Consider the following 25,892-nt stretch of genomic DNA (forward strand, 5'->3'; position numbering starts at 1 on the left):
CCTGGGGGTCAAGTGGTTTCCAGACACATATGGGGTGCAGGAATATGAGTATTTTTAGGAGGTTTCTTCTACCATTTATATTAATTTTGCCGTTGTTCTGGGGACCAAAAGAGACATTGGTTACTCAATAAATGTTTGTTCCTGGCATCGGCATCATTGTCACGAACATGGTTATATAAAATGAAAGTGAGGGTGCCGAGAAAAGGGAGGAGATGGAAATCCTTAAATTGTGTGTTTCACTGGTCCCTCGCAAACCACCGCACGGCTTGATCCCCAAAACAAAACAAAACCTCACCAATTTCACAGGAGGAAAAAATGCATTTGATGTTTGCCTTAAATTGCATGCACTTGGCTTATTACTGATGTGAACTTTTGATCATTTGCATTTTTAATTTTTCCTTCTGTGACTGTCAAACGCTCTTGACACATTTGCTTTTCTGAGACGTTCATTGATTTGAATCAAGATATCAACTTCTCTCTCCTATACACCCCAATATCGCCATCACTCTGATTATATATCTCATTTTGTTTATATAGTGTGGGGGGGGGGAAGGTGGGAGGGAGGGAGATATACAATCGCCTTTTCATTCCAGTAGTCAACTGCATCACTCTCAGCCTAGTATAATACCGACTACAGGTTTATTTTGTAACTGTGAGCAGCGTTCACTTTGCGAAACCGGTCCTTGCAAACTTTGTCCGTAGAGGCCACTAGGTTTATCGTCCTGCAACCCGGTGGCCACACCGCTGGCTCCCTGGAGGCCGGGGCTGCCGGGACCCAGCGCGGTGGCCGCCGTCCCCGCCCTACCCGTTGCGCCCCAGAGCGCGCGTCCGTGCCCGGCCCCCGCCCGCGCCGCTGCGCCGCTCTGGCGCTGGCTACGGTCGCCGAGCGCTCGGCCCAGGGCGGGCGCCGACCGGTGGGCAGTAAGGAGTGCGCGAGCCGGGCGCTGGGGGCTTCCGCGCCGGCCAACGGGGCCCAGCACTGGGCTGGGAAACTTCTGCGGGCGCGAGGCCGGAGCTCTGCGCAGGGCCAGGGAAGGAAAGGTAAGAAGGGCAGCCGGGGGAGCCCGTGGACGCCGCCTTCCCGGAGCTGTCCGCACCCTGGCACCTCGCGGCGCGTGGGGCAACTTGGGTTTCTAGCCCGGCCGCGCACGGGGTGGGGGCTGCGAGGCCTCCGGCCCCCGGGATCGCCTGTGCTTCGCCGCCATGTGTTCCGCGCTGTCCGCGCCACCTCTCTGCTCCCACCCCGGCTCAGGCCAACTGCGAAGCTGGGGTCCCAGCGGTGCCACTCGAAGCTCGACTGACTAAGGGGTCCGCTGCTTCGGGCTCTGTGCGCGCGGGTCCCTGGGGACGGGGGTCATCCACCCTAGGGGCGAATCTACCCCCAGATATTCTGTTGGCCCCACTCCTGCCCCAGGTACCTGTGGAACCCAAAGAAAAAGGCCAGATTTCCGAGGGAGAAAAGCTTGTCGAAGGGGCCCTGACAGTCTTGGGTTTCACCTTGGGAAGTCGTGCGACGCCTGGGAATTTACTGTCCCTTCTCATCTGCAGTGGGCCTGCCTAGGGTTGGGGGCACTGATTTGGGGTACGAGAAAGTTGCCTCATCACAGGTCACACTGACCTGTTTTTCTCTATTTGGGGATTCCCCTGCTTCTCCCCCCCCTCCCCCCCGCCAAGGAGGAGACAAGAAAGAAATTTGAAAACCACCAAATTACCTCATCTCCAAGGCCAGTTACAGAGATATAATACATATTAAGGGTCTGTATTTTAGGAAAAGATTAAAGGCATAGAATCAAAATGCAGTAATAGGGTTATGCAAAAAAAAAAAAAATTGTTTTAGCCAGGACACATTTGCAAAAAGTGAAAAATTTCTATTTGTAAATAATAAATAGAAAGGTAGAATAAGAAACCCATTTTTAAACATAATTTAATTTGATACTAAACTTTTAGAATGTGACAATCTTCTTTCCTGACTTTTTACTCTAACTCTTATAGTTAGGTAATTTGAATTTGCAAGCTTACACGTTGCAATTGAGTTTTATGGCAACCTTAAAAAATTATTGCTCTGTTCATACTATGTTTTGGTCGCTATTTTCTGTTATTTTTATTACCAGGGACTGTTGCATAAACATATCCTTGGTATGACAGTACAATAACTTGGTATTGTACCTGTGGCAATAAAAAACCAAACAAGAACTACATGGAACAAAATATAAAAAAAGAAAAAATGGATCTCTTTCCACATTTGCAAAATGAAGAGGTCTGGCTGATCCTAGGTGCTCTTTAAGACTCTTTCCTTCCCTAGGAGACTACCTATGTTTGTCTTTTTAAGAGTCTGGGATACTAATATTAATTGAAATCTAGAGTAAGACATTAACCATACTTAAATTTTATCCATATACACTGGGAGTCAGAGTTGAGTTTCTTTAATCTCATTACTTTCTCAAAATAGCTGAATCATGGTGCATCCTAAAGCTTCTAAATGGTGACATTCTATGCATTAAATAAAAATGTGTCATGGGAAACCAAAATGCCATGCTTCTTACCAGAACACTGACTAATAGGGTTGACACACTGGAGCATTCACGTCTGCTTATTTTGCGATTGTCTCCAGGAAAGATCAAGAATGATTATGAAACTTGCTGTAGTATACGAGCATAACAATACATAAGCAACATAGCAGGCAAGAAGTTTCAAAACTGCTTTAGAAAATATCCATGATAGATTTTCAACCCTGCAAATGGCAATTAAAATCATTTTCTATAATTATGGTTGTTGGTCAGCTGGGATGATGAGCTATAGAGAGTAAATAAAAATTTGTATACTGAATCAGTAAATAGATTTTTTTTAAAGGAAAACGGAAAAATGTTTCTGTTACCTAAGTAGTTTATAGGAAAATGTTTTAAAGTGAAAAGTTACGACAGGTCTTTTCTAAATTAAATAACCAAAAGTTGCTGACTTAAAGTCCCCATTGTAATGCTGGGTCCTCCTTCAACCCAGAGAATTCAGATATTAATTCACACAGACCAAAGTGAGACCTTCTCATTTTGTGTTCTTCAACAGAATACCCTCTAGTGACGCTCACACACACTCTGAAATTGGGGGAGGGGGAATTAAGTTCTAGAAAGACAAGCAACTGGCTGAGTCTATGGAGGAATCTTCATCTCTCTGAGACTCATTTTCCACTCCGAACAATGCTGGTAGTACTGTTTAGGTCGCAGAGTTGTTGAGACTCCTAAATAGGTCAGTGCATGGGAGAACTAGTGCCTAGCACATAATAAGAGCACAGCTAATCTTAGTTCTCCCTGTCTTCCTTAGGTGTTTATTTATTGACTGAACTAACTGTGGGATGAATAATAGGTTACAGCTTTTACTTTTAATTTCAAAACCATGTGGCAAAATCTTGATAATTGTTGAATGTGGGTAATGAGTATATGGGGATTTATTATATACTATTTTCTCTGTTTTTGTATGTGTTTGAAATTGTTCATCAGAAAAAAAAATTCAGTGTGAAATCTGAAAAAAACATTAAGATGCATTTAATGTTGCATTTAATTTTAAATTGCAATTTTTACAATTATTCTATTTGGACTGAAAGGATAAACACAATTATATATAGGGAGTGGTAGGTGAGGAAGGGAACTGGAGAACAATCCATGATGATCTTCAATTTTTGTGGAATTTTTTTAATTATAAAAAAGATCTGAAAATGTGACAGTGTTGATTTTTGTTAATTCTGGTTGTGTTCATGGATTTTTATTATAGTGTTTGAAATTTTTGTATTTGAAAATTTTCAAATTAATATAAACTCACCTTATTGTTTTTAAAAATTATTACTAAGAATGCAAATAATATAGATAGATGCCAAAAAAAAAAGTAGTATCCCACCATCCAGAAATAACTATCCTTAACATTAAGTGAGGATTGTTCTGTATATCTTTCTTTGCAGTTATACAAATAAAAGAATACAGACACAAAAATATGTAATGTGCTACTTCAGAGCCACAGATAAGTGTCTTTGTTTGTTTTTGGTCTTTGATGGAAATTCTGAAAAACAAGCTTGTTTGCATTGTTATTTTGAGGAACTTAGACTGCCTTTTAATATGTAGATTTTTAAAAAACTTAGTATGCAACAACTGACTTTACATGAGTTTTAAGTAGCTTACGTTTATTAGTATATAAGATGTATTTTTAGCTATTTAAAATAGATCTCATAATTTGAAATTGGGCTTAATAGTAATAGTGTCAACATTTGAATTTCACTAAAATGCAAGTTCCATGAGGGCAGGGATTTACTGAATTACTACATGTATTAATTAATATTTTTCTGGTCATTTGAAAGTTAATGATACAGTCAAGTGTGCCAAAATGCTTGTTTTGAAAACAAGCATCATTCCAATGCAATTGAAATATTAGGGACTAATTTGAGCATAACGTGAATTTTACTCTTGCTTATTCATGATTTACCCAGCAGAAACACCAGGTGAACACATTAAACTGCAACCAGCTGACCTGAGCCGTGTAGACATACACAAAAAGCAAGCCCACATACCTCAAACATCTCCCAGCTACCTTGGTTCACCACGTTATCCTGCAAGATTGTGTTTTGCTATGTTTTTGCACTTGTGAACATTTCTATATAAAAACACACTCATTTAACATCAAAAAAATGTCTAAGCATCTTGATTCAAAAATACCAAACAGTGCATACAAAAGGAAAGCTTCAATACTGAAGAGAACCTTGAGATAATCAAACATCTTGAAAGAATAAAGAGAATATGTGGTATTTACTGAGCAGCAGGAATAGGGAATAATCCACATTGTGGATTTTGCAGGCAACACTGCAAAATAAATGTCTATGGCTGGAATAACTTCAAGTATTGCAAAGCCAACAACAGCACGGCTGAAAAAAATAGAAGATATGAAAGATTGTCAAGTATGTGGCTTGAGGACCAAACAGTGAGCAATCTTTCTTTCAGTCAAAGAGAAAGCACCTATCTCTGCACGAACACCTTGAAAGAAACTACCATCCCCTGCAGAATGCCCCTTTTAGCACTGGTAGTGATTGCTTTGGTGGTTTCAAACATCGCTGACCCTGCTGTGTGGTCCACCTGGCTATTTAGCCAGAAAAAAATGATAAAGAAAAGATTATAGTCAATTAGCTAGCAGACATGAACTTTTTAGATGTGTTTGCCAGGAAGGAACATGAGAACCTTAACTAAAATAAACATAGAAAAAGTGAGTTCATTTGCTGAATATAGGTCACTTGGAGGAGAGGGAAATGAAGGTGTCTCCCTTCGACTCATCAAGAAAAGACTGTTTAATGTATCCATGAATCCACTTCACTTGCACCGCACATCAGGAATCGCTGGTGAACTTACTACACAACATGATAGCAGCTGATCCAAAGTAAATGGCTTCCTACTTATCCCTTCGGCCATTTCCAGGATATGGAGAAGTCAGAACTTGTAGCAGAGAATGGGATTGTTTAAAGCAATCAAATGACCAGCTTGAGAAGAAAAGGTTTACTGTTGTGTCTTCAAATCAAGAAAATGGAACACCTTATGATCCAGCAATTCCACTCCTTGGTATCTATCTGGAGAAATCCAAAACTCTAATTCAAAGAAATGTATGCACCCCTATGTTTATTGCAGCACTATACACAATAGCCGAGACATGGAAACAACCAAAATGCCCATCAGTAGATGACTGGATTAAGAAACTGTGGTACATTTATACAATGGAGTATTACGCAGCCATAAAAAAGAAAGAAATCTTACCATTTGCAACAACATGGATGGACCTAGAGAACATTATGTTAAGTGAAATAAGTCAGACAGAGAAAGACAAATACCATATGATCTCACTTATATGTGGAATCTAAAGAAAAGAATAAATGAATGAACTAATCAGAAACAATCTCAGAGACATAGAGGGAAAACTGAGGGTTGCTAAATGGGAGTGGGGGTGGAGATAAGGGGGAAGGTGAAGGGATTAGAAAGCAGTCAGTAACCACAAGATTACCACGGGGTTACGAAAATCAATTTGGGGAATGTAATCAATAATGTTGTAAAGATTTTGTAGGGTATCCGATGGACACTTGTCTCATTAGGAAGACCACCTCAGGGAAGATGTAGATGCCTGATCACTGCATTGTACACCTGAAGCTGAAGCTGAACAATAATGAATGTCAACTACAATTTTATATATATATAGTTACAAGAAGAGGAGTACATCATTAGGAATAGAGGCAGTGGAAATGTAATGGCTGTGTGCGATGTCACCGGGATAGTGGAAAAGGGGAGGGGGGCTGTCACTGTGCGAGAGATATAAATGATAAATGTCTAACTATTAAAAAAAAAAAAGAATTATAGGGTACCGAGTGATTCAACATAGGACCCACCCTCCTATCCCTCTGTTGCCCCCTTATGAAATTGTCCTTTCATAAGAGGACATTTAAATTCATTGAATCTAGAACTGAAGGGAGAAAGCAAGAATGTTGTAGATTTGTTCAGTAATCCAGAAAATTTCAATTCAAACTGTACATGACGCAGTATGTTAGGGTGGTTAAGAGAGCAGATACTTGCATCTGCCTGTCTGTGGGTGAATCTGGGCTCCATCGTTTGTGTATCCTTAGGCAACCTATTAACTTCCCTATACCTCAGTTTGCTCATCTATAATATGGGGACAATAAAACTGCCTACTTCAAAAAAGTTGTAAGGATTCAATGACATAATATTCTAAGGTTCTTAGAAATCTGCCTGGCACATAGTAAGTGCTCAGCAAACGTTAAGATGCTACTAGCAGTAGCAGTGGCAGTAGTCATAGCAGTACATGAGGATTAACAAAATGGCACCTAGATACTGTATTCATTTCCTGTTGCTCAACTGATCAGAATTTAGTGGAGTCACACAATTAGAAGAATTACAGAGCTATTAGTTTTGAGTTTCTATGTCTTTGGAGTGTTAATCTCTGGATGTGTCTGAAATAACAAGTATTTGCCCTATACGTATGGCTCAGTTTTACAAAGAACTGACTGTACTCAAAGTCAACCAAGGAAACATGGTATTCCAGAAATTTTGGAGATTGGTGTATGAATGACATACTATTCTGGAAGTTGCCCATGTGTCTAAATTGTTAACAGTGTTGGGGTCACCTGACTCCACTGAAAAGAAAACCTACAGAGTGGTGTTGAGAACCACAGTGAATTTAAATGTAATTCCCAGGGCCCCTCATAATATCTTGCTTCCAAGATACTACGAAGAACTATTCTCTCCTAAATTACCTGGTTTCAATCTAGTGAGGACCGAGTATCTTCTGCTCCATAGACCTATATATAGTCCAAGTCCATCATAAAATGTAGATTATTAGGTTAATGAAAAGCCACATGTATAGTGAGTACTCATAGTTGTGTATGTATTCGTTTTCTATTGCTTTGTAACAAATTACCACAACTTAGTCACTTAAAATAACACAAATTCGCTATCTCATAGTTTTTGTGGGCCAGGAGCCCAGGAATGGTTGCAGGGGGTCTGCTCAGGGCCTCACAAGCCTGTAATCCACGTGTCAGCCAGGCTGTACTCCTGATTTAGAGTCCAGGGTCCTCTTTCAAGCTTTTCAGATAGTTGGCAGAATTTAGCATCTTGCAATTAGAGGACAGGGGTCCCCATTATCTTGGTAACTGTTGGTTGGGGACTTTTTAGCTCTCAGAAACAACCTGCACTTCCTTGCCTGTGGCCCCCATAGGCAGTTCACACATGGTGTTTGCTTTCAGTAGGTCAGTAGGAACATGTCTCCCTAATTTCCAATCCCTCTCCAGTCCTAGTTTAACATAATCCCAGGAGTGGCTATTTCAGCACCATTTGCCATATAATAATGTTACCTAATCAAGGCAGCATCTGTCCCATGCCATTTACCGGTTCTGTGCACACTCAAGGGTAGGGAATTACAGGGCGTGTGCATCAGCGGGCCAGCAATCTTGGGGGCCATCTTAGAATTCAGCCTACCATAGTATGTGATAAAGCGAAAAATCACATATGGCTGGGGATAATCAAATATAACTTTAGCTGAGACATGAGAATCAGAGGAGTCCAGCATGGACTGTGGGCATGTTCTCTAATTTCCTCAAGTCTCAAGAGAAGCCAAGCTCTCATTGTAATGGAAGGTCAAAGGCATACTCCAGCCTAGGAGCCTCGTGGTTCATGAAGAGACCAATGTATTATATGAAAACAAAGGCTGGTGTGGACCCTCTGGAATCCAGAAAGCACAATCCAATCTCCAGTACAATATGTATGAGATTATCTGTGTAGCAGTTCCAGTGTATTCCATGAGGTGACATCAGAAGATGAAATCAGAACATGAGCTCATGTAATTTAATTGCATGAGACAATGGAATTCTCCTCAGGCAGAAGGAAAAACGTGGTGCCTTCCTTGGTAGGATAAAGACCAAGAGCTTTAGTGGGGTTGGCCTCCTACGTAGGCAGAAACCAGAGGGTGACATCTACGCCTTGGGTAACATCTGAATGACTGTAACAAATGAATGTTGTAACCAATATCATTTACATTTATATCAACTCTCTGTTCTTAATCTTAGATAATTCTTCCATATTTATACACTTACACATGTATACATATGCACTGTTTGTACAGCATCATGCCAAGTCTTTTCATTTTATCTTTCTCTCTTACTTGAAAGACTCTAGACCAGTACCATCCCAGAGAAATATAATTCAAACCACATACGCAATTTTAAATTTTCTAGTAGGAACATTAAAAATTAAGAAGAAATAGCTAAAATTAACTTTAATATGTTTTCTTTAACCCAGTATTTCTAAAACATTATTTGAAATGCAATCAGCATAAAAATTATTGATGACATATTCTTTATCTTCGTACTAAGGCTTCAAAATCCATTGTGTACAACACATCTAGTTCAGACCAGCCACATTTCAGATGCTCAACAGCCATAGTAGCTAATGGCTACCATACTGAACGGCACAACTCTACGTTTCTATCAGAGCCCTCTGATCACGGGCATTTAACTTTGATCCCATGCGATTCTGATGTAAGTGATCTGAGCACACCTGCTGGGAAACACTAAACACTAACCTGAGGTTTAGAAGATTGTTGGTGGCTTCCAATAACTGGCTTCTTGGCCATTGGAAAGTGAAGACTCAAGGCTGGGTTGGTTATGGGTCTATACCTATCAATAACAGGAGGTCAGGACACAAGGTAGGGAAGAATAACAGTGATCAATCACCCCTGCAGAAATGAGTGAACTTAGAATTTATAACTTAAAGATGGACAGCAGCCAAAAGTGACCATTTGTATTCTGTCTTCAACTTAATATTCTGGGGGAAAGATAGATTTTTAAAAAACTATATTTTCTGAATGGCTCAGCTCTGTAACATACAAGCAACAAGTATAGTGATGCTATTTCTGTTATTTAAAAATTTGTCAAGAATTTTCAGTATATATGTTCTCATTTGTATCTTCCAGCACCCTTTAAAGTGGACAGAATAGATGATATTACCTCTGCTTCACTGATGAATAAATATTCCTGAGTTGCTTTAAGTAGCAGGAAGGAAACTTAAAGCCTACATTTTTCTAAAACCTGGTAATGTGGAAGCAAAATGAAGTGGTCTAGACTGTGAGCTTCAGAATTAGGCAGACGTGGATGGAATCTTAGTTCCAATATTAGCAATGTGAACTTGAACAATTTATTTACTTTCTCTGAGTTTCAATTTTTTCACCTGTAAGGTGGAGATAGAAGTACCTTCCTTCCTCATAGGGTTGTTGTGAAGATTTTGTTTGTTTTTCTTGTTTGTTGCTTTCAGTTTTATATCCTACATATGAGTGAAGCCATATAGCTCTTGACTTTTTCTGACTGATTTATTTCACTTAGCATGATAATCTTAAAATCCATCCATGTTGTAGCAAATGGTAGTCTTTTATCTTTTCTTATGGCTGGGTAGTATTCATTATATATATGTACCAAATCTTTATCCAATCATCTATCAAAGGACTTTTTGGTTGTTTTCATGTCTTGGCCTCTGTGAATAATGCTGCAGTGAACATAAGAGTACATATATCTTTACGGATAAATGTTTTCAGATTTTTGGGATAGATGACCAGAAGGGGGATTGCTGGGTCATATGGTAATTCTATTGTTATTTTTTGAGGAACCTCCATACTGTTTTCTGTACTGGTGGTACCAATTTACATTCCCACCAGCAGTGTATGAGGGTTCTTTTTTCTCCATAGCCTCTCCAACACTTGTTATTACTTGTCTTGATAATAGCCATTCTAACAGGTGTGAGGTAACATTTTGTTGTGGTTTTGATTTACATTTCCCTAATAGGTAGTGAAGTTGAGCATTTTTTCCCATAAATATCTGTGTGTGTGTGTGTGTGTGTGTATACACACACACACACACACACACAGATATTTATGGGAATATCTCTATATATATGTTGGCCATTTGTCTTCTTGGGAGAAGTGTCTGTTCAGGTCCTGTGCCCATTTTTTAATTGGATTGTTTGTTTTTTTGGTGGTGAGTTGGATGAGTTCTTCATATATTTTGGATTTTAACCCCTTGTAGGAGGTGTTGCTTGCAAATGTCTTCTCCCATTCTGTTGGAGGCCTCTTTGTTTTGTTGATGGTTTCTTTTGCTCTGCAGAAACTTTTTAGTTTGATATAGTCCCATTCATTTATTTTTGCTTCTACTTCTCTTGCCTTCAAGGTCAAATTCATAAAATCCTCTTTGAACCCAAGGTCCATAAGTTTAGTACCTATGCTTTCTTCTATGCAATTTATTGTTTCAGATCTTATGTTTAGGTCTTTGATCCATTTTGAGTTAATTTTGGTATATGGTGACAGATAGCAGTCTAGTCTCATTCTTTTGCACGTGGCTTTTCAATTTTCCAAGCACCACTTATTGAAGAGGCTTTCTTTTCTCCATTGTATGTTTTTGGCTCCTTTGTTGAAAATTATACACACACACACACACACACACACACACACACACACACACACATATATACTATATATGTACACACACATGCTGTTTGTTTATTGGTTCTCATTTCTATCCCATTGGTCTGTGTGTCTGTTTTCCTGCCAATACCATGCTGTTTTGATTATTGTCACTTTATAGTATAAATTGAAGTCAGGGAGTGTGATACCTCCATCCTTGTTCTTTTTTCTTCAGATTGCTTTGTCTATTCAGGGTTTTTTTGTGATTCCATACAAATCTGATGATTTTTTGTTCTATTTCTTTTTAAAAATGCCATTGGGATTTTGATGGGGATTGCATTAAATCTGTATATCGTTTTGGGTAATATGGACATTTTAACATGGATTCTTCCAATCCATGAACATGGAATATCTTTCCATTTCTTTGTGTCTTCAATTTCTTTTAATAATGTTTTATACTTTTCAGTGTATAGGTCCTTCACATCCTTTGTTAAGTTTATTCCTAGGTATTTTATTATTTTTGTTACAATTGCAAAAGGATTTTTTTTTTTATTTCTTCTGAAATTTCATTGTTAGCCTATAAGAACACAATGGATTTTTATACATTGATTTTGTATCCTGCAATTTTACTGTATTTATTATTTCTAATTTTTTTTTTGGTGGCATCTTTAGGGTTTTCTATATAAAGAATCATGTCATCTGCAAAAAGTGACAATTTAACTTCTTCGTTTCCAATTTGGATGCCTTTTATTTCTTTCTTTTGCCTGATTGCTCTGGCTAGGACTTCCAATACTATGTTGAAAAGCAGAGGTGAAAGGTCATAATCTTAGAGGAAAAGCTTTCAGTTTTTCACCAATAAGTATGATATTAGCTAAGGGTATGTCATATACAGCTTTAATTATGTTGAGGTACTTTCCTTCTATACCCATATTATTAAGTGTTTTAATCATTAATGGATGTTATAGCTTGTCAAATGCTTTTTCTGCATCTATTAACATGATCATGATTTTTATCCTTTGTTTGTATGATGTATCACTGAGTGGCGTGGGCAAGCTGTCTCAATGGCTGTCATCTTCCTGCCCATGCCAGGGCAGGCCCCAGTACCCATTGTACCAGTGAGGCCCATGGAAGGGTGCAGGCTGGGTGTCCCCCCCCATCATCTAGGTGGAAGCGGGGTGTGGGAGCGTGGTCCTTTTCTTGCCTTGTGCCCCTGAGATGAACCCCATTTGATCATGATGCATAATCTTTTTAATGTATTGTTGTATTCTATTTGCTAGTATTGTGTTTAGGATTTTTGCATCTGTTTTCACCAGAGACGTTGGTCTACAGTTTTCTTTTTTTGTGTTACCCTTACCAGGTTTTGGTATCAGGGTAATGTTGGCCTCATAAAGTGAGTGAGGAAGTATTGCCTCTTCTTCAATTTTTTGGAAGAATTTGAGGAGGACAAGAATTATATCATTTTTGAATGTTTGGTAGAATTCATTAGTGAAGCCATCTGGTCCTAAACTTTTGCTCTTGGAGAGGTTTTGGATGATTGTTTCAATTTCTTTACTGTTGATCAGTCTATTTAGATTTTCCACTTATTTGTGATTCAGTCTATGAAGGTTACATATTTCTAAGAACTTGTCCATTCTAGGTTATGGAATTTGGTGACATATGGTCCTTCATAGTATTCTTGTATGATCCTTTGTATTTCTCTGGTATCTATCATGACTTCTCCTCTTTCATTACTAATTTTGTTTATTTGAGTCTTTTCCCTTTTTTCCTTAGTCAGGGGTTTGTCAATATTATTCATCTTTTCAAAGAACCAGCTCTCGGTTGCATTAATTTTTTATATTGTCTTTTTGTCCTCTATTTAATTCTGCTCTAATTTTTATTATTTCCTCCCTTCTGCTGACTTTGGGATTCATTTGTTATTCTTTTTCTAGTTCTTTAAGACGTAAAGTTAGGTTGTTTATTTGGGATTTTTCTTTTTTCTTGAAATAGGTCTGTAATGATATACAGTCCCCTCTAATACTGCTTTCACTGCATCCCAATACTTTTGATGTGATGTATTTCATTCTCATTTGTTTCTATGTATCTTTTGGTCTCTCTTTTTATTTCTTCTTTGACTCAATCATTCTTTAGTAGCATGTTGTTTAATCTCCATGTATTTGTGGTTTTTCCCACTTTCTTTTTGCAGTTGATATCCAATTTTAAAGCATTGTGGTCAGAGAATATGCTTGGTATGATTTCGGTCTTCTTACATTTGCTGAGGCTAGTTTTGTGTCCCAAAATATGGTCTATCCTTGAGAATTTTCCATGTGCACTAGAAAAAAATGTACAGCTGTGTTCTAGGATGAAATGCTCTGTAAATGTCAATTATATCCATTTGGTCTAATGTGTCATTTAAGCTGATACTTCCTTACTGATTTTCTGTTTGGATGATCTATATCCATAGCTGTCAATGGAGTATTTAGGCCCCCTACTATAATAGTGTTTTGGTCAGTTTCTCCCTTTAGTTCTGTTAGTCATTGCTTTATACATTTCGGTGCCCCCTGATTGAGAGCATATATATTGATAAATGTTATGTCTTCTTGTTGTATCATCCCCTTTATCATTATGAAATGTCCATCTTTGTTTCTTGTTACCTTTTTCACCCTGAAGTCTGTTTCAGATATAAGTATAGATACACTTCATTTTCTTTGGATGCCATTTGCTCGGAGTATCATTTTCTACCCTTTCACTTTGAATCTGTATTTGTCCTTGTAGCTGAGATGTGTCTCTTGCAGGCAGCATATGGTTGGGTTTTGTTTTTTGATCCAATCTGCTACTCTGTGCCTTTTTATTGGTGAGTTCAGTCCCTTTACTTTTAGGGTGATTATTGATACATGAGGATTTCCGATAGCCATTTTATCTTTTTTTTCTGGTAGCTCAGTGTATCCATTGTTTCATTGTCTTTGTGTTTCTGCCTGTTATTTTAGTTTGGTGGTATTCTATGATTTTTTCCCCTCTGTTTCCTCTTTTTTATGCTATGTATCTCGGTTCTGGATTTTTTTTTTATTTTTTATTTTTTGAGTGGTAACCATTAAGATTATGTGAAAAAAAGTTTCATATATACAGTGGTCCATTTTCTTCAGCATGCATCTTATCTCCGTTTCACTTTGCAAATTCAAATCTTTACTCCCCCCCCTTTTATGTTTTCGTTGTCAGAAATTATCCCTATGTATGCTGTGAATTCATTTTTGAGTTGCAGTAGCAAATTGTCTTCTTCTCTTTTTCTTTTTTTTGTTTTTATTTTCTTTACCCTTTATGTTATGTTTAAGTGTATAGTATCCTATTCTGTGTAGGGGTTGCCATTTCCTGCTCCTGTCTGTCTGTTTGTCATTTTACTCATAGTTTTGTATCCTTTTGTGTTTTTGTCTCAGGTAGAATAACCTCCTTCAGTGTTTCCTGTAGTGCAGGCCTTGTGGTGGAAAATTCTCTCAGCTTCTGTATGTCTGGAAAGGTCTTTATTCTTCCTTCATAGCTACAGGATAACTTTGCAGGATATATTATTCTTGGCTGGTAATTTCTCTCTTTCACTAGTTTGAATATTTGATTTCACTTCCTCTTAGCTTGTAGAGATTCTGCTGAAAAATCTGATGATATTCTAATGGGCTTTCCGTTGTAGGTTACTGTCTTCTTTTCCCTGGCTGCTTTGAGAATTCTTTGTCATCAGTGTTTCACAGCTTAAATATAATGTTCCTTGGAGAAAGCCTATTAGGATTGAAGTAAATAGGTTTTCTGTTTGCTTCTTGGATTCGAGAATGCAGTTCTTTGCATAAGTTTGGGAAGTTCTCGTCCACTATTTATTTGAATAGACGCTCTGCGTCCTTCTCCTTCTCTTCTCCTTCTGGTATACCCATTCTTATATTGCTCTTTCTGATGGAATCAGTTCTTGTAGAGTTCTTTTATTTCTTTTAACTCTCATGTATCTCTTTTCTTTCATCTGTGTCATGTCTATCTTCACTATCACTAACTCTTTCCTCCATCTGGCCAGCTCTTATTTCCTAAGCTCACTATTTCATTCTTCAGCTTTTATGGAGTTCTTCAGCTCCAGAATTCCTATTTGGTTCTTTTTTTAAATTGCTGTCTCTTTGGTAAAATATTCATTTTGTTTGTTGATTTTATTTCTGAGTTCATTAAACTGCCTATCTGAGTTCCCTTGCATCTTGTTAAGTTTCTTCAGAACTGCAGTCTTGAATTATCTGTCATTTAAGTCACTTATTTCCACATCGTTAAGTTTATTTTCTGGAGATTTTTCATTTTCTTCTGAGCTGCCTTGTTACCTTGGTTATTCCTGGTAATTAATGGATTATTTCTCTTCCTAGGCATCAATGGGAGTGAATTCTGCAGCAGGTTGATATAAAAGGTCTTTCTTTTGCTTTCCAGTAGGTAGCGCTGGAGTTTTTTATTTTTTCTGGCCCTGTTCCAGCTTCTCACATGGTAGGAGATTTTCTGGGGAGGTGGGCGTCTCCTCTGTGACCAAGTCACCTCAGTCTCAGGGCACCACCCCTGTGGGAGGACATGGTGGGTGATGGGGATCTAAGCCCCTGAAACCCCAGTGCTGCCTCTACAGCCAGATGCAGAACTGTGTGCCTCAGTAGCCCCGGATGTCCCTGCTGAGATCAGCTACCAAAGGTGGGGGTGGGGTGGTCTGGGAAAGGTGGCTGCTGTGTTTGTGGCTTTGTTCTCCTCCAAGTAAGGCAACTGCCAGACCACAGCTGCCTCACCCTTATAGCTCCTCCCTTGTCGCTAGAATTAGCCACCGTGTGCATCTACCACTCAGGAACTGTCTCTCCAGTTCTCAGGGCTGTAAATATTCTGCTCTTTAATCCGACAGTGCTACGGTTTTTTCTGGGGATTGCTGCTAACGCTGGGAGGATGCAGGGAGGTGGCCAAGCTCTGTAGCTTTGTTTTCTGCCTGGCAATGAGGGCGGTTAGATTGCAGTTGTCGCACTTGTGTGTTCAGTCTTTGCCCAAGGTCCCTGCCCCCAATTGCTGGGTTCAGCCATATTACATGCTGATCACTGAGGCAGGACTGCTAGTGATCAGAAGGCGCACCTGCAGTCTCAGTCCTCTCCTCTCCCAGAACGCAGGGAGCTCCGGGCCGAGTCCCACGGCTCCGTCTCTGCACTTCTCCTTTCCCTCCTCCCCTATTTGCCCACCTGCAGATGTTTCTGATGCGTGAATCTCTCAGATGTGTTTGTGTGTTACGTAGGGAATCCTTTTGAATTATAGCTGTACAGTTTGTTGTAACTTCAAGGGGAGAGATCACGGAGCACCGTTCATGCCATCATGTTTCTGAGGTCACTTCTCCCAAAGTTGTTTTTCATCAGATCAGGAATTCAACGGCTCTTAAGGAGCGCAAGTTTGTAAGAAGACAAAACGATTCCCCTATGAATTTGGAGTCGTGCCAGACATTTTAAATAAGTGATGCTCCAACGCCTCAGTGTCTTTGTACTGAACTATCTTGGATGTTGGAATCTTCCCCACTTCTGTTCCCCTAGGAACAGGAGATGTTAGACCATCCATTAAATTGGATTGAGACTGGGAATGGAGAAGATAGAGTGCTTGCACCTCTACTGCAATGTAGTCAGTCGACTTTCATTGAGTTCCAGGGGTCAGAAATGCAAAAAAATATTTGTCTTTGTCCCTTAAGAATTTCAGAATCTAGGAGAAGAAATTAATCAATGTTGAATAATAATAAAGCACATTATTGCATGAGTGGCTTTCTGTACCTATGTCTCTGGCTGTATTCTAAATATTATGGATTGAACAGTACAAGCAGATATAGCAGGCCTTAAATATCCACTGTTGGGAGTATTGTTTTGCTGGCAAACCAGTCCTGGAAGAATATCCCTCTTTGGTCTCCCAGCACATTAATACTGGATTCATGGCCTTGAAAGGTGGCATTACTTGCCAGTGAGGCATGAAGCTAAGCATAGGGGGACCTGACCTTCCACCCATTGTGGTGACTTATTGCCTTTTTCACAAGAAGCAAGTGACTTAACCAATCTTGTGCCCTGCTTTTCTCACATGTAAGCTGGGCATGATGATTTAGATTCTGCCTCCCTCATGGCAAGAAGTGTGATTCAATGAGATAATAAATGTACAGGTTCTGAACAGATCAATGCAATTTCTAAGTTAATCTAAATCAGTTTGCCACCAAGTTTATATCACAGTTCGTTGAACGTCATTGTACTTTCCTTTATAATTCCTTATTCTTTTATTACTACTCAGGGTCTGACAATTGAAAGAGAAAAGGCTGGGGGCGGGGGCGGGGCGCTTGGAATTACTGTGTTTATTTGCATTTAAGTTTGTCTCCATCATTTGTAGCTCTGTATGCTAACTTCTTTTGCAGGGAAGATCAATTTTGTTGCTTAAGATGTTATGGTGCCACTTTGACATTCTAGATTTATTTACCCTCAAACATGACTTAAGGCCCACAAGCCTTTCATACAGGCAGCTGGTTGGTGAATCACGTTCAGCATTCATATAGCACTGCTGGCACATACCAAAGGAGCAGTCGTGCTCATCACCTGCCCCTGTCAGTTCTTCCTCTCCCACTAATAAAGTGCATCTATTTTGGTGACGGCATAAAAACATGCCAAATGGAGAAAAGCTGGGTGTGGAGTAATGTCATCAGGGCAGTGATACAGTTTCAAGGATAGAAGATCGTTTGGTAGCAGCTCATGGAAACAGAAGCCGACTGAAGGGACCGGAAGCACAGTTCCTCTTACAATCATAATGGGTCTCATTCGTGGAATGTAGGTGACTCCACATATCCCCAAGATTTTAAGGGGATACGATTCCCAGAAGCTCACTTCTGAATTCCCACACACGTTTTATGTGGTCTCTCCCCATTAGCATCATTTTAGCATTTTGTCAAGGATTATAAATTTTTGAGGAAGTTCAAACCAAAGTTGAGAGCTCTCCTAGCAGTGCTTTTGGGCGTTGGCGTTAGTAGCTATGATTGGTATCTTGAGGAAGTGATTAATTGAAAATGCCCTAGTTTTAAAAGTAAAACAGCAGGGAGATTGACATTTGCAGTCTGGTATTTCACAGTTCTCATTATTCATATTTTTGAAATTTTTATTTGTTATGAATATCCAGCACTATATAATTTTGTGTTTTGTTTAAAAGAGGAGAAATTAAACATGTTCAGGGTGCCGGTCTGCCTTGAATCTCATCATCTTAGTGTTGGGGGAAGGTGGTATATAATTAGGGGGATGCAGAATGTTTGAAATGTATTTGAAAGCAAGTTGAGTAAAAAATAACAATATCACTGTAAGTTATAGGTTACTTTCCCCCCTTCTTTTAATGATTCACTTGGTAAAGTTCTTAAAGTCATTACCTGCTGAGAAAAGAATCATATCCAAGGTGAAACACCAGGAACTTCAACAACAGCAGCTCCTTTATTTCCAGTTTTAGCTCTGATGGTGATTACACTGTTCCTTTTTTTTTTTTTTTTTTTTTTATCATCAGTTAAGTCATTTTTACGTCTGTGTGTATATTATTTTCAGTGAAACAAAATCTGTGATACTTGATAGTTTATTAACAGGTGTTCTGGAAATAAACTATCTCAAAAATAACCCTATATATAGCACACAATTTCAAGGGTTTTGAATATTGTTATGATCTTTAAAAATCAATCTAAGGAATACCTCACATTGAACCCATTTATTACGAAACCTCGTAAATGATACATATCCTACAGCTTTGTCATCATGGTTAAATCTCTACCGACTCAGATCACATATTAGCATTTTTACCATCTGGCTGAAAGGGTAGAGAATATATGTGCCGAGGAACAAGTCAGTATCATTTTTGACCATCTGGTAAATAAATATGCAAGTAGCAGGATTTTAAATATTTATTTAGTTGTATGGATGCAACCTTTAACCTGAAATAGCCTCTAATACAAAAAAGTAGAACTGAATTTATATTTCTCAAATAATTTTGATCTAAGCCATTACATTTTCACAGTCTACTATGTGCTCTTAAAATTTGACTCCTAATTATGTGTTTCTTATGTTTATTTATTAGGGCCCCTTAACGTGCCTCATTTAAAACCTCTTCCAGGAGAAGCCACATGATGGGATCTAGCATACAGGCTCAAATGCTAAAGTTCTCCTCTGCCACCGACCACTGTGTGGCCTGGGATAAATTTCTTGGCCTCTCTGAGCATCACATTCTTCACCTGTAAAGAGTGAATAATATTTTGTAAAGCAGTTTATCTCTCAAAGGGTGGGCCATAGAGGGCCGTGGACTTGATGCATCAAAATCATGTGGAGAGTTTGTTCAAAATACCAGCACCTAGCCCCACCCCCTCAGAGATTCTGACTCAGTGTGTCTTGGAAACAATCTGTGAATTTGCATTTTTAGTCACTGTCCCAAGTGCTTTTGAGGTACACTGAACTACTGTTATGGAGTCTAGCTGATGATATACAACTTAGCTCCCTTGAAAAATATGTAGTTAGCTAATTCCTAACAAATAATAAAATTTCCATAAATTTATTATTATTAATAAGCATATCTCTAAAAATATACTTTTCATATATAAGAAATTTATCACTTGACAGCATTGGTGCTTAAAATATTCCAACTTCATAGGAAATAGGAGGTCAGCTTGAATAATTCTAGTGATTCATTAAATATATGTCTCAATTCTCCTTATTTAATTACATCCTTTTTTTTCCTTGCACAGGAAACCACAAAATATCTCTGGACTAGATCTAAATCAGGAGCCCAGATGAACTTAAAGAAGCTCACATGGGATTCTTAGTTTTTCAAGATCCATACACACCAAACTATTAATCACCACGACTCTAGTGTCCAGGCTTTCTCTGGTTTTGTGAGCACGGAGCAAAACTCTGATGATGGAAAAGCAAAGGACTTAATTACTCACTTTGATATCATCTGACGTCAACAGAAAAGTGAACCAGACAGAAGTGCAGCCATGGAAAGAAATTCGAGTTTATGGAAGCATCTAGTTGATGAACACCCAGTCTGTACAAGCTGGAAGCAAGAGGCCGAAGGAGCTATTTATCATCTTGCCAGTATTTTATTTGTAGTAGGTTTCATGGGTGGCAGTGGCTTCTTCGGACTCCTTTATGTCTTCAGTTTGCTGGGATTGGGTTTTCTCTGCTCTGCTGTCTGGGCTTGGGTAGACGTCTGTGCAGCTGACATATTTTCCTGGAATTTTGTACTGTTTGTTATCTGCTTCATGCAGTTTGTTCATATTGCATATCAAGTGCGCAGTATAACCTTTGCCCGGGAATTCCAGCTGTTGTACAGCTCCCTTTTCCAGCCTCTGGGGACCTCTTTGCCTGTCTTCAGAACGATTGCTCTGAGCTCTGAAGTGGTTACTTTGGAAAAGGAGCACTGTTATGCTATGCAGGGGAAAACTTCCATTGATAAACTCTCTCTTCTTGTTTCAGGAAGGTTTGTACTCTTAGTGCTTGCATGTCTTTCTTTCTGCTACATTTTCTGTCTCAGGGTAGCATAGTCCTGGGTGGCATGAAAAAGTCCTTGACACATGAGTCATGGATGTAGGCATTTAGATACATGGTATTATTTACCTGAAGCAGGAAATAATCTAGAGCCTTAATATTTCCTCTTAGAAATCAAATGTATAAATTTGTTTATCTGGGTATGCTATGTGTTTTCAAGCAAATTACTGAAAGTCAAGAAGATGATGCCAGCTTGAATTAATACAGTACTTATGTTGGCATGCAAAGTATTCTAAATAGACTCATATAGGGAATTCTTTTAAGTAGTGGAGAACATTAAATTTTATAATGATGAATTTTTTCAGTAATTTCTAGCAATTGCCCATTAGCTAGATAGAAGTGGGGTGGGTGTACCTCATTATATATATACATATATATATATATATATACATATATATACATATATATATACACCAGACGTGCCAAAAATATGGATACAAGTGGACACTTTGGTCAACGTTGCTCAAGCAGTAGTTTGCCATAATCGGAAGTGTCTGGACGCTGATGGTAACCACTTTGAGCGCCTCTTGTAATTGCAGAAGTCAAACGTGACTTGTATTCATCTTTTGTTATTGGTATATATTGAGTATTACAATTTTAATAGTTTTTTTCCTTTCTTAAAAAAAAAATATATATATATATATATATATATATATATATATATATATATACACCCTCTGTACACACACACAGTTGACCCTTGAACAACACAGGGGTAGGGACACCAACCCCACACATCGAAAATCCACGTGTAACTTTTGACTCCCCAGAAACTTTACTAATAGCCTTACTGATCATTTAAACAGTCAATTAATACATATTTTCTATGTTATATGTATTATTTACTATATTCTTACAATAAAGTAAGCTAGAAAAAATGTTATGGAAAAAACCACAAGAAAGAGAAAATATATTTACAGACCCACACAGTTCAAACCTGTGTTATTCAGTGGTCAACTTCATACACACACATACACACACACACACACATACTCATATACACACATATATACACACACACACACATACATACATACTTTGAAACAAAGTTTTGGGGAGGAAACAATGTGATTATGTTTTTTAAAAGGTTAAATATTTAGAGTTATTTACAGTGGTACTTTATGTTCTTCAGGTTCTCCTACTTAATTTAAAATTTGACAGTGCACTGAAACTTTTTATTGAAGTGTGATATACATACATACATGCATACATGTGCACATACCTAAGTACAGCTTGATGAATTTTCTGATGAATTTTGCCCAATAATCCAGAATCCTAACTGTGTGAGGAACATCAGTACACGAAGCTTACAGGAGATTTGTCACTTATTGTAATGTATGAATTTAATATTTTAATTTTTAAATTATAAAATTAATTTAATAATTTTAATAGCCACGAAGGTCATCAGAGATCTGAAATACCACTCCCTCCCCGCCCCCCAATTATGTGCTCAATTTACCCTTCCCTCATAAATGCTGTTCTTTGTGTTTGGGTAGGATCAGAGTGACAGTTGATGGCGAATTTCTGCATTACATTTTCCCCTTCCAGTTCCTGGATTCTCCTGAATGGGACTCTCTGAGGCCCACAGAGGAAGGCATTTTTCAGGTAAGGGATAACTGGCACACACAGGGAGCATTGCCTCTTCCAAACAGATAAACAATGTTTGTTTAAAATCAGACAAACAAACAAAACAGCAGTTGACAGAGGAATGGTTTATATTTAACTTTGGAATGTACTTTAGCGGCATGTTTGACTTCCCAAAGTCATTTGAGTCTTGTTAATTAATGTCATTTTATAGGTCCAGCAACAAGGAAAAGAATGGGTATTACACACTATAGAAAAGAGTCTGTGAGAAATATTCATAAATTTTCCTTTGCTTCACTGCATATATGGGAATTAAGATGTAATTAATTGAGATTTGACTATAAGTTAAACACTGCCACTGTGACAGTTTAGAAAAACACCAAGAACGAAAAAATCAGCTCTTATTTCAAAATAAGTGATTTTTAAAATTGAAAATGCTGATGGGTTGCAGTTGTCTTCTAGCAACAAAATGCTAAATTCCCTGTCACTACTCTGCTGCCATGTCTGGTAGTTTTGAAAGAAAATCATTTCTGTAGTTTCTATCTGTTATGTATACTGTTTTCCTATGGTTAATACATGTAATGTACATGTGTGTATAAAAATTCATATACATATCCAGAATAAGTAAACAAATTCTATTTTGTGCTATAGAAACTGAATTAGGATTCACTGACCACAGTCTTCAGGATTGGCTTGGAAATAGTTCTCTAACATTAGTCAACTTTATTATTATCAAGTAGCTCTTGCTTCAATAAAATGCAAAACATAGATCACTGCACTTAGAAAAGATAGATTGGAGATGGGCACAATGTTGTGATTATTCATATTATAAATTATATAGTAATAAATTTTATATTTTCTCTTTCTTTTATTACAATATATTGTGGGTCAGTGGGCTTTTTTAACCTGAAAAAGCAGAAGGGAAAATCATTTAAAATTTGGGGCACAAAAAATGTAGCAGGCCTTTTCTTGCTTCCTAATCTTTGTTTAGATGAGTTCTTATGTTTTTTTTAGGTAACCCTCACAGCAGAAACTGATTGTCGATATGTGTCTTGGAGGAGAAAGAAATTATATTTGCTCTTCGCTCAGCATCGTTACATCTCCCGCCTGTTTTCAGTTTTAATTGGCAGTGACATTGCAGATAAACTCTATGCCTTGAATGACAGGGTATATATAGGAAAAAGATACCACTATGATATTCGGCTACCCAACTTCTATCAACTGTCAAGTCCAGAAATGCCCAGATCACCCCTGATAGAACATTTTCGGAATTCCAGACAGTATTGTGACAAATGACGTCAAAGTCTGAAGTTTTATAGTTATAAAAAAGACTCTCTTCATCATTCCCCAAATGAAATAGCAAAATACGGAAAATTGATCTCACTGATATTTTTATAAATTGAACTCAGAAGCAAGATACCATTGTCAGCTGTTTTATTCATCTCAACTTCTGCATTGTGAATAAATTTTTCTGTATTTCTTATTGGAATAAATGGGAGGGGAGGATGAATGACTATGGGCAGTTTGTCCTTTTCTGCATCAGAATTGGGAGAATGAAATTTTGCCATTCTCAGGTATTTCCTCAGATTTATTCAAATCTGTTGTCTTGCCCTATTGAGTTAGGCACTGCTTCTTTAGAAGCAGCCAGTAAATACTCTCAGCAGGAGAGTGGATTGCTAATGTCCACATCAGTGTTTCTAGAATTCACTTTTTGCTACAACCTCTGATAAAAGCAAGAGGTATTACTGTGGTGGGCAGCAATTATTTATTTTAAATGTGAAGTTATCTAATGACCAGAAAGTAGAATAAATGCAAGAGATGGTAATATGCCAAACTTGAAGACTATTCTGTTGCTAAACATAATTCATCAGCTTAATCTTTATAATAATATTTTAAAAGAGGCATTTCATGGAAAACAAAGCTGCATAATAATTACTGAGTAAAAAGAATAAATACTGAAAATGTTGCACAGCATTTTAATTTCACCTGTTCAGTGGAGAGGGCAAGCATGAGAGGTTTGGCTGAACAGGGAGGGACTCAGTGACTGCTCCACCCACCACACAAATACAGGAGTCTGCCTTACAGCCCGTCCTTCAGCTTTATAAAGAAGAGCTTAAGAAAGAGTCAGATCCTCAGTTATAGATCCAATGTCTATCTTTGGGAAACTGATTTTCTGAAGATTACATGTAGTCCATGTTCTTTGGTGGAAAGATATCATCATACATTTAACAAATGTGTACTGAGCATCTACTGGGGCCCCAGGGCAGACCTGTTTGGTGGGGACACAGCAGGTAACAGATGGAGATCTCATCCCTCATAGAGATTACACGCGTATTCTGCAGGTGAGGGAGACAGATAATAAAATAAATCAGGAAAACCTAGAGTTAGAAAGAGAGTGCCATAAAGAAAGATAAATCAGAGAAGGTGCAGAGGAAGGGGCATTGCAATTTAATAGGGTGGTCAAGGAAGCCCTGAGAGAAAAATGGCTAAAGCAGAATGAGCGCTGGGGAAGAAGACAAAGGGAATTTTGGACCGATTAGGTGGGGCCTAATAAGTCATGGTAAGGACTTTGACTTTTATTCTGAGAGTGATCAGAAGCCACTGGGGAGTTTTAAGTAGAAGAGTGATGTGGTCTGTCCTCTGTTTTAATAGAATCATGTTGGCTAGCCTGCCAAGAATAGACTGGGAGTAAGGGGGGCAGGAGTGGACTTGGAAGAGCAGATGAGCGTTGTGTGATATGCCAACTAGACACTGAAGCAAACAGATGAGTCTAGAGTTCAAGAGAAAGGTCTGACCTGGAGATAGAGATTTGGGAGTATTTCACATAGAGATGATATTCAAAGCCATGAGACTAGATGAGATGCCCAAGGGAGAGAGTGTAGATTCAGAAGAAAAATGGTATGAGGCCCTTTCCTTGAGGCACTCCATTGTTAAGAGGGCAGGGAAATGGGAAGAGTCAGCAAGACACTAGAAGGAGTGGCTAATGAGGTAGGAAGAAAATCAGGAGTGTTGGGTTTTGGAAGCCAAGTGAAGAAAGTGCTTCAAGGAGAAGGGAGTGATGACCTGTCTCAAATGTGGCTGATAGGCCAAGTGATAAGAAAGAAGTCTGGTTGAGCCACATGGAGGTCACTGGTGAACTGGACAGGAGCAGTTTTAGTGGAATGACTGGGGACAAAAACTTGACTGAAGTAGGTTGAGGGGAAATGAGATGCAAGAATTTGGAAGAGCAAATATAATTTTTCAAGGAGTTTTGATGTGAAGAGAAACAGAAATGGACAGTAGCTGAGCAGGAAGTGAGGTCAAAAGAGAGGATGTTTCTGTTGTTGTTTCGAAGATTAAGAGAAATGATGGCATATTTGTATGCTGATAGGAATGATCCAGGAGAAAGAAGTGAATTGCTGGAGCGATGACCTTGAGCAGGTGAGTGATGATGGAATCCAGTAACCTTAAGTGGAATATGGACAATTAATCATTAGTAAGGAGAGAAGGCAGAATATAGGGGAGGCCAGTGCTGACAAGGGAGAGATGTGGTGGGAACTTGTAAAAATTCCCGTATAATTACTTCTGTTTCCTCAGTGACCTAGGAAGCGAAGTTAACAAGGAGGATGAGGGAAGAAGTACTGGGGTTATATAAAGACGCTTTTCTGTATGTTAGCGTCTCCCGTAAGTGGGACAAGGTCTGAACCATAGTCTGGATGAGCTACTGAGCTATTCGAGTTCGGCATGAACTAAAGGAATAGTTGGAGGGGTTGTTCTGTCTCCCTGCCACACATGGCCATCAAGGGCAGCTCTCACAGGCAG

General features: G+C 38.6%; 1 protein-coding gene and 1 long non-coding RNA gene across 5 annotated transcripts in view; one reads left to right on the top strand and one right to left on the bottom strand.

The window, feature by feature from the left end:
* Positions 1-25,892, bottom strand: part of LOC109449098 (uncharacterized) — a 133,212-nt gene that overhangs the window by 90,850 nt on the left and 16,470 nt on the right. The window lies entirely within an intron of this gene.
* On the top strand, positions 721-24,053 carry POPDC3 (popeye domain cAMP effector 3). Its single transcript, XM_019735001.3, has 4 exons — positions 721-1,041; positions 19,703-20,439; positions 22,004-22,112; positions 23,106-24,053. The coding sequence occupies exons 2-4, from the start codon at positions 19,955-19,957 to the stop codon at positions 23,385-23,387; spliced, it is 876 nt and encodes a 291-aa protein (XP_019590560.3). The 5' UTR covers positions 721-1,041; positions 19,703-19,954; the 3' UTR covers positions 23,388-24,053.

This window comes from Rhinolophus sinicus, chromosome 2 (assembly GCF_057876585.1).
Source record: "Rhinolophus sinicus isolate RSI-liver-muscle chromosome 2, RSI-T2T, whole genome shotgun sequence".
Lineage (NCBI taxonomy): Eukaryota > Metazoa > Chordata > Mammalia > Chiroptera > Rhinolophidae > Rhinolophus > Rhinolophus sinicus.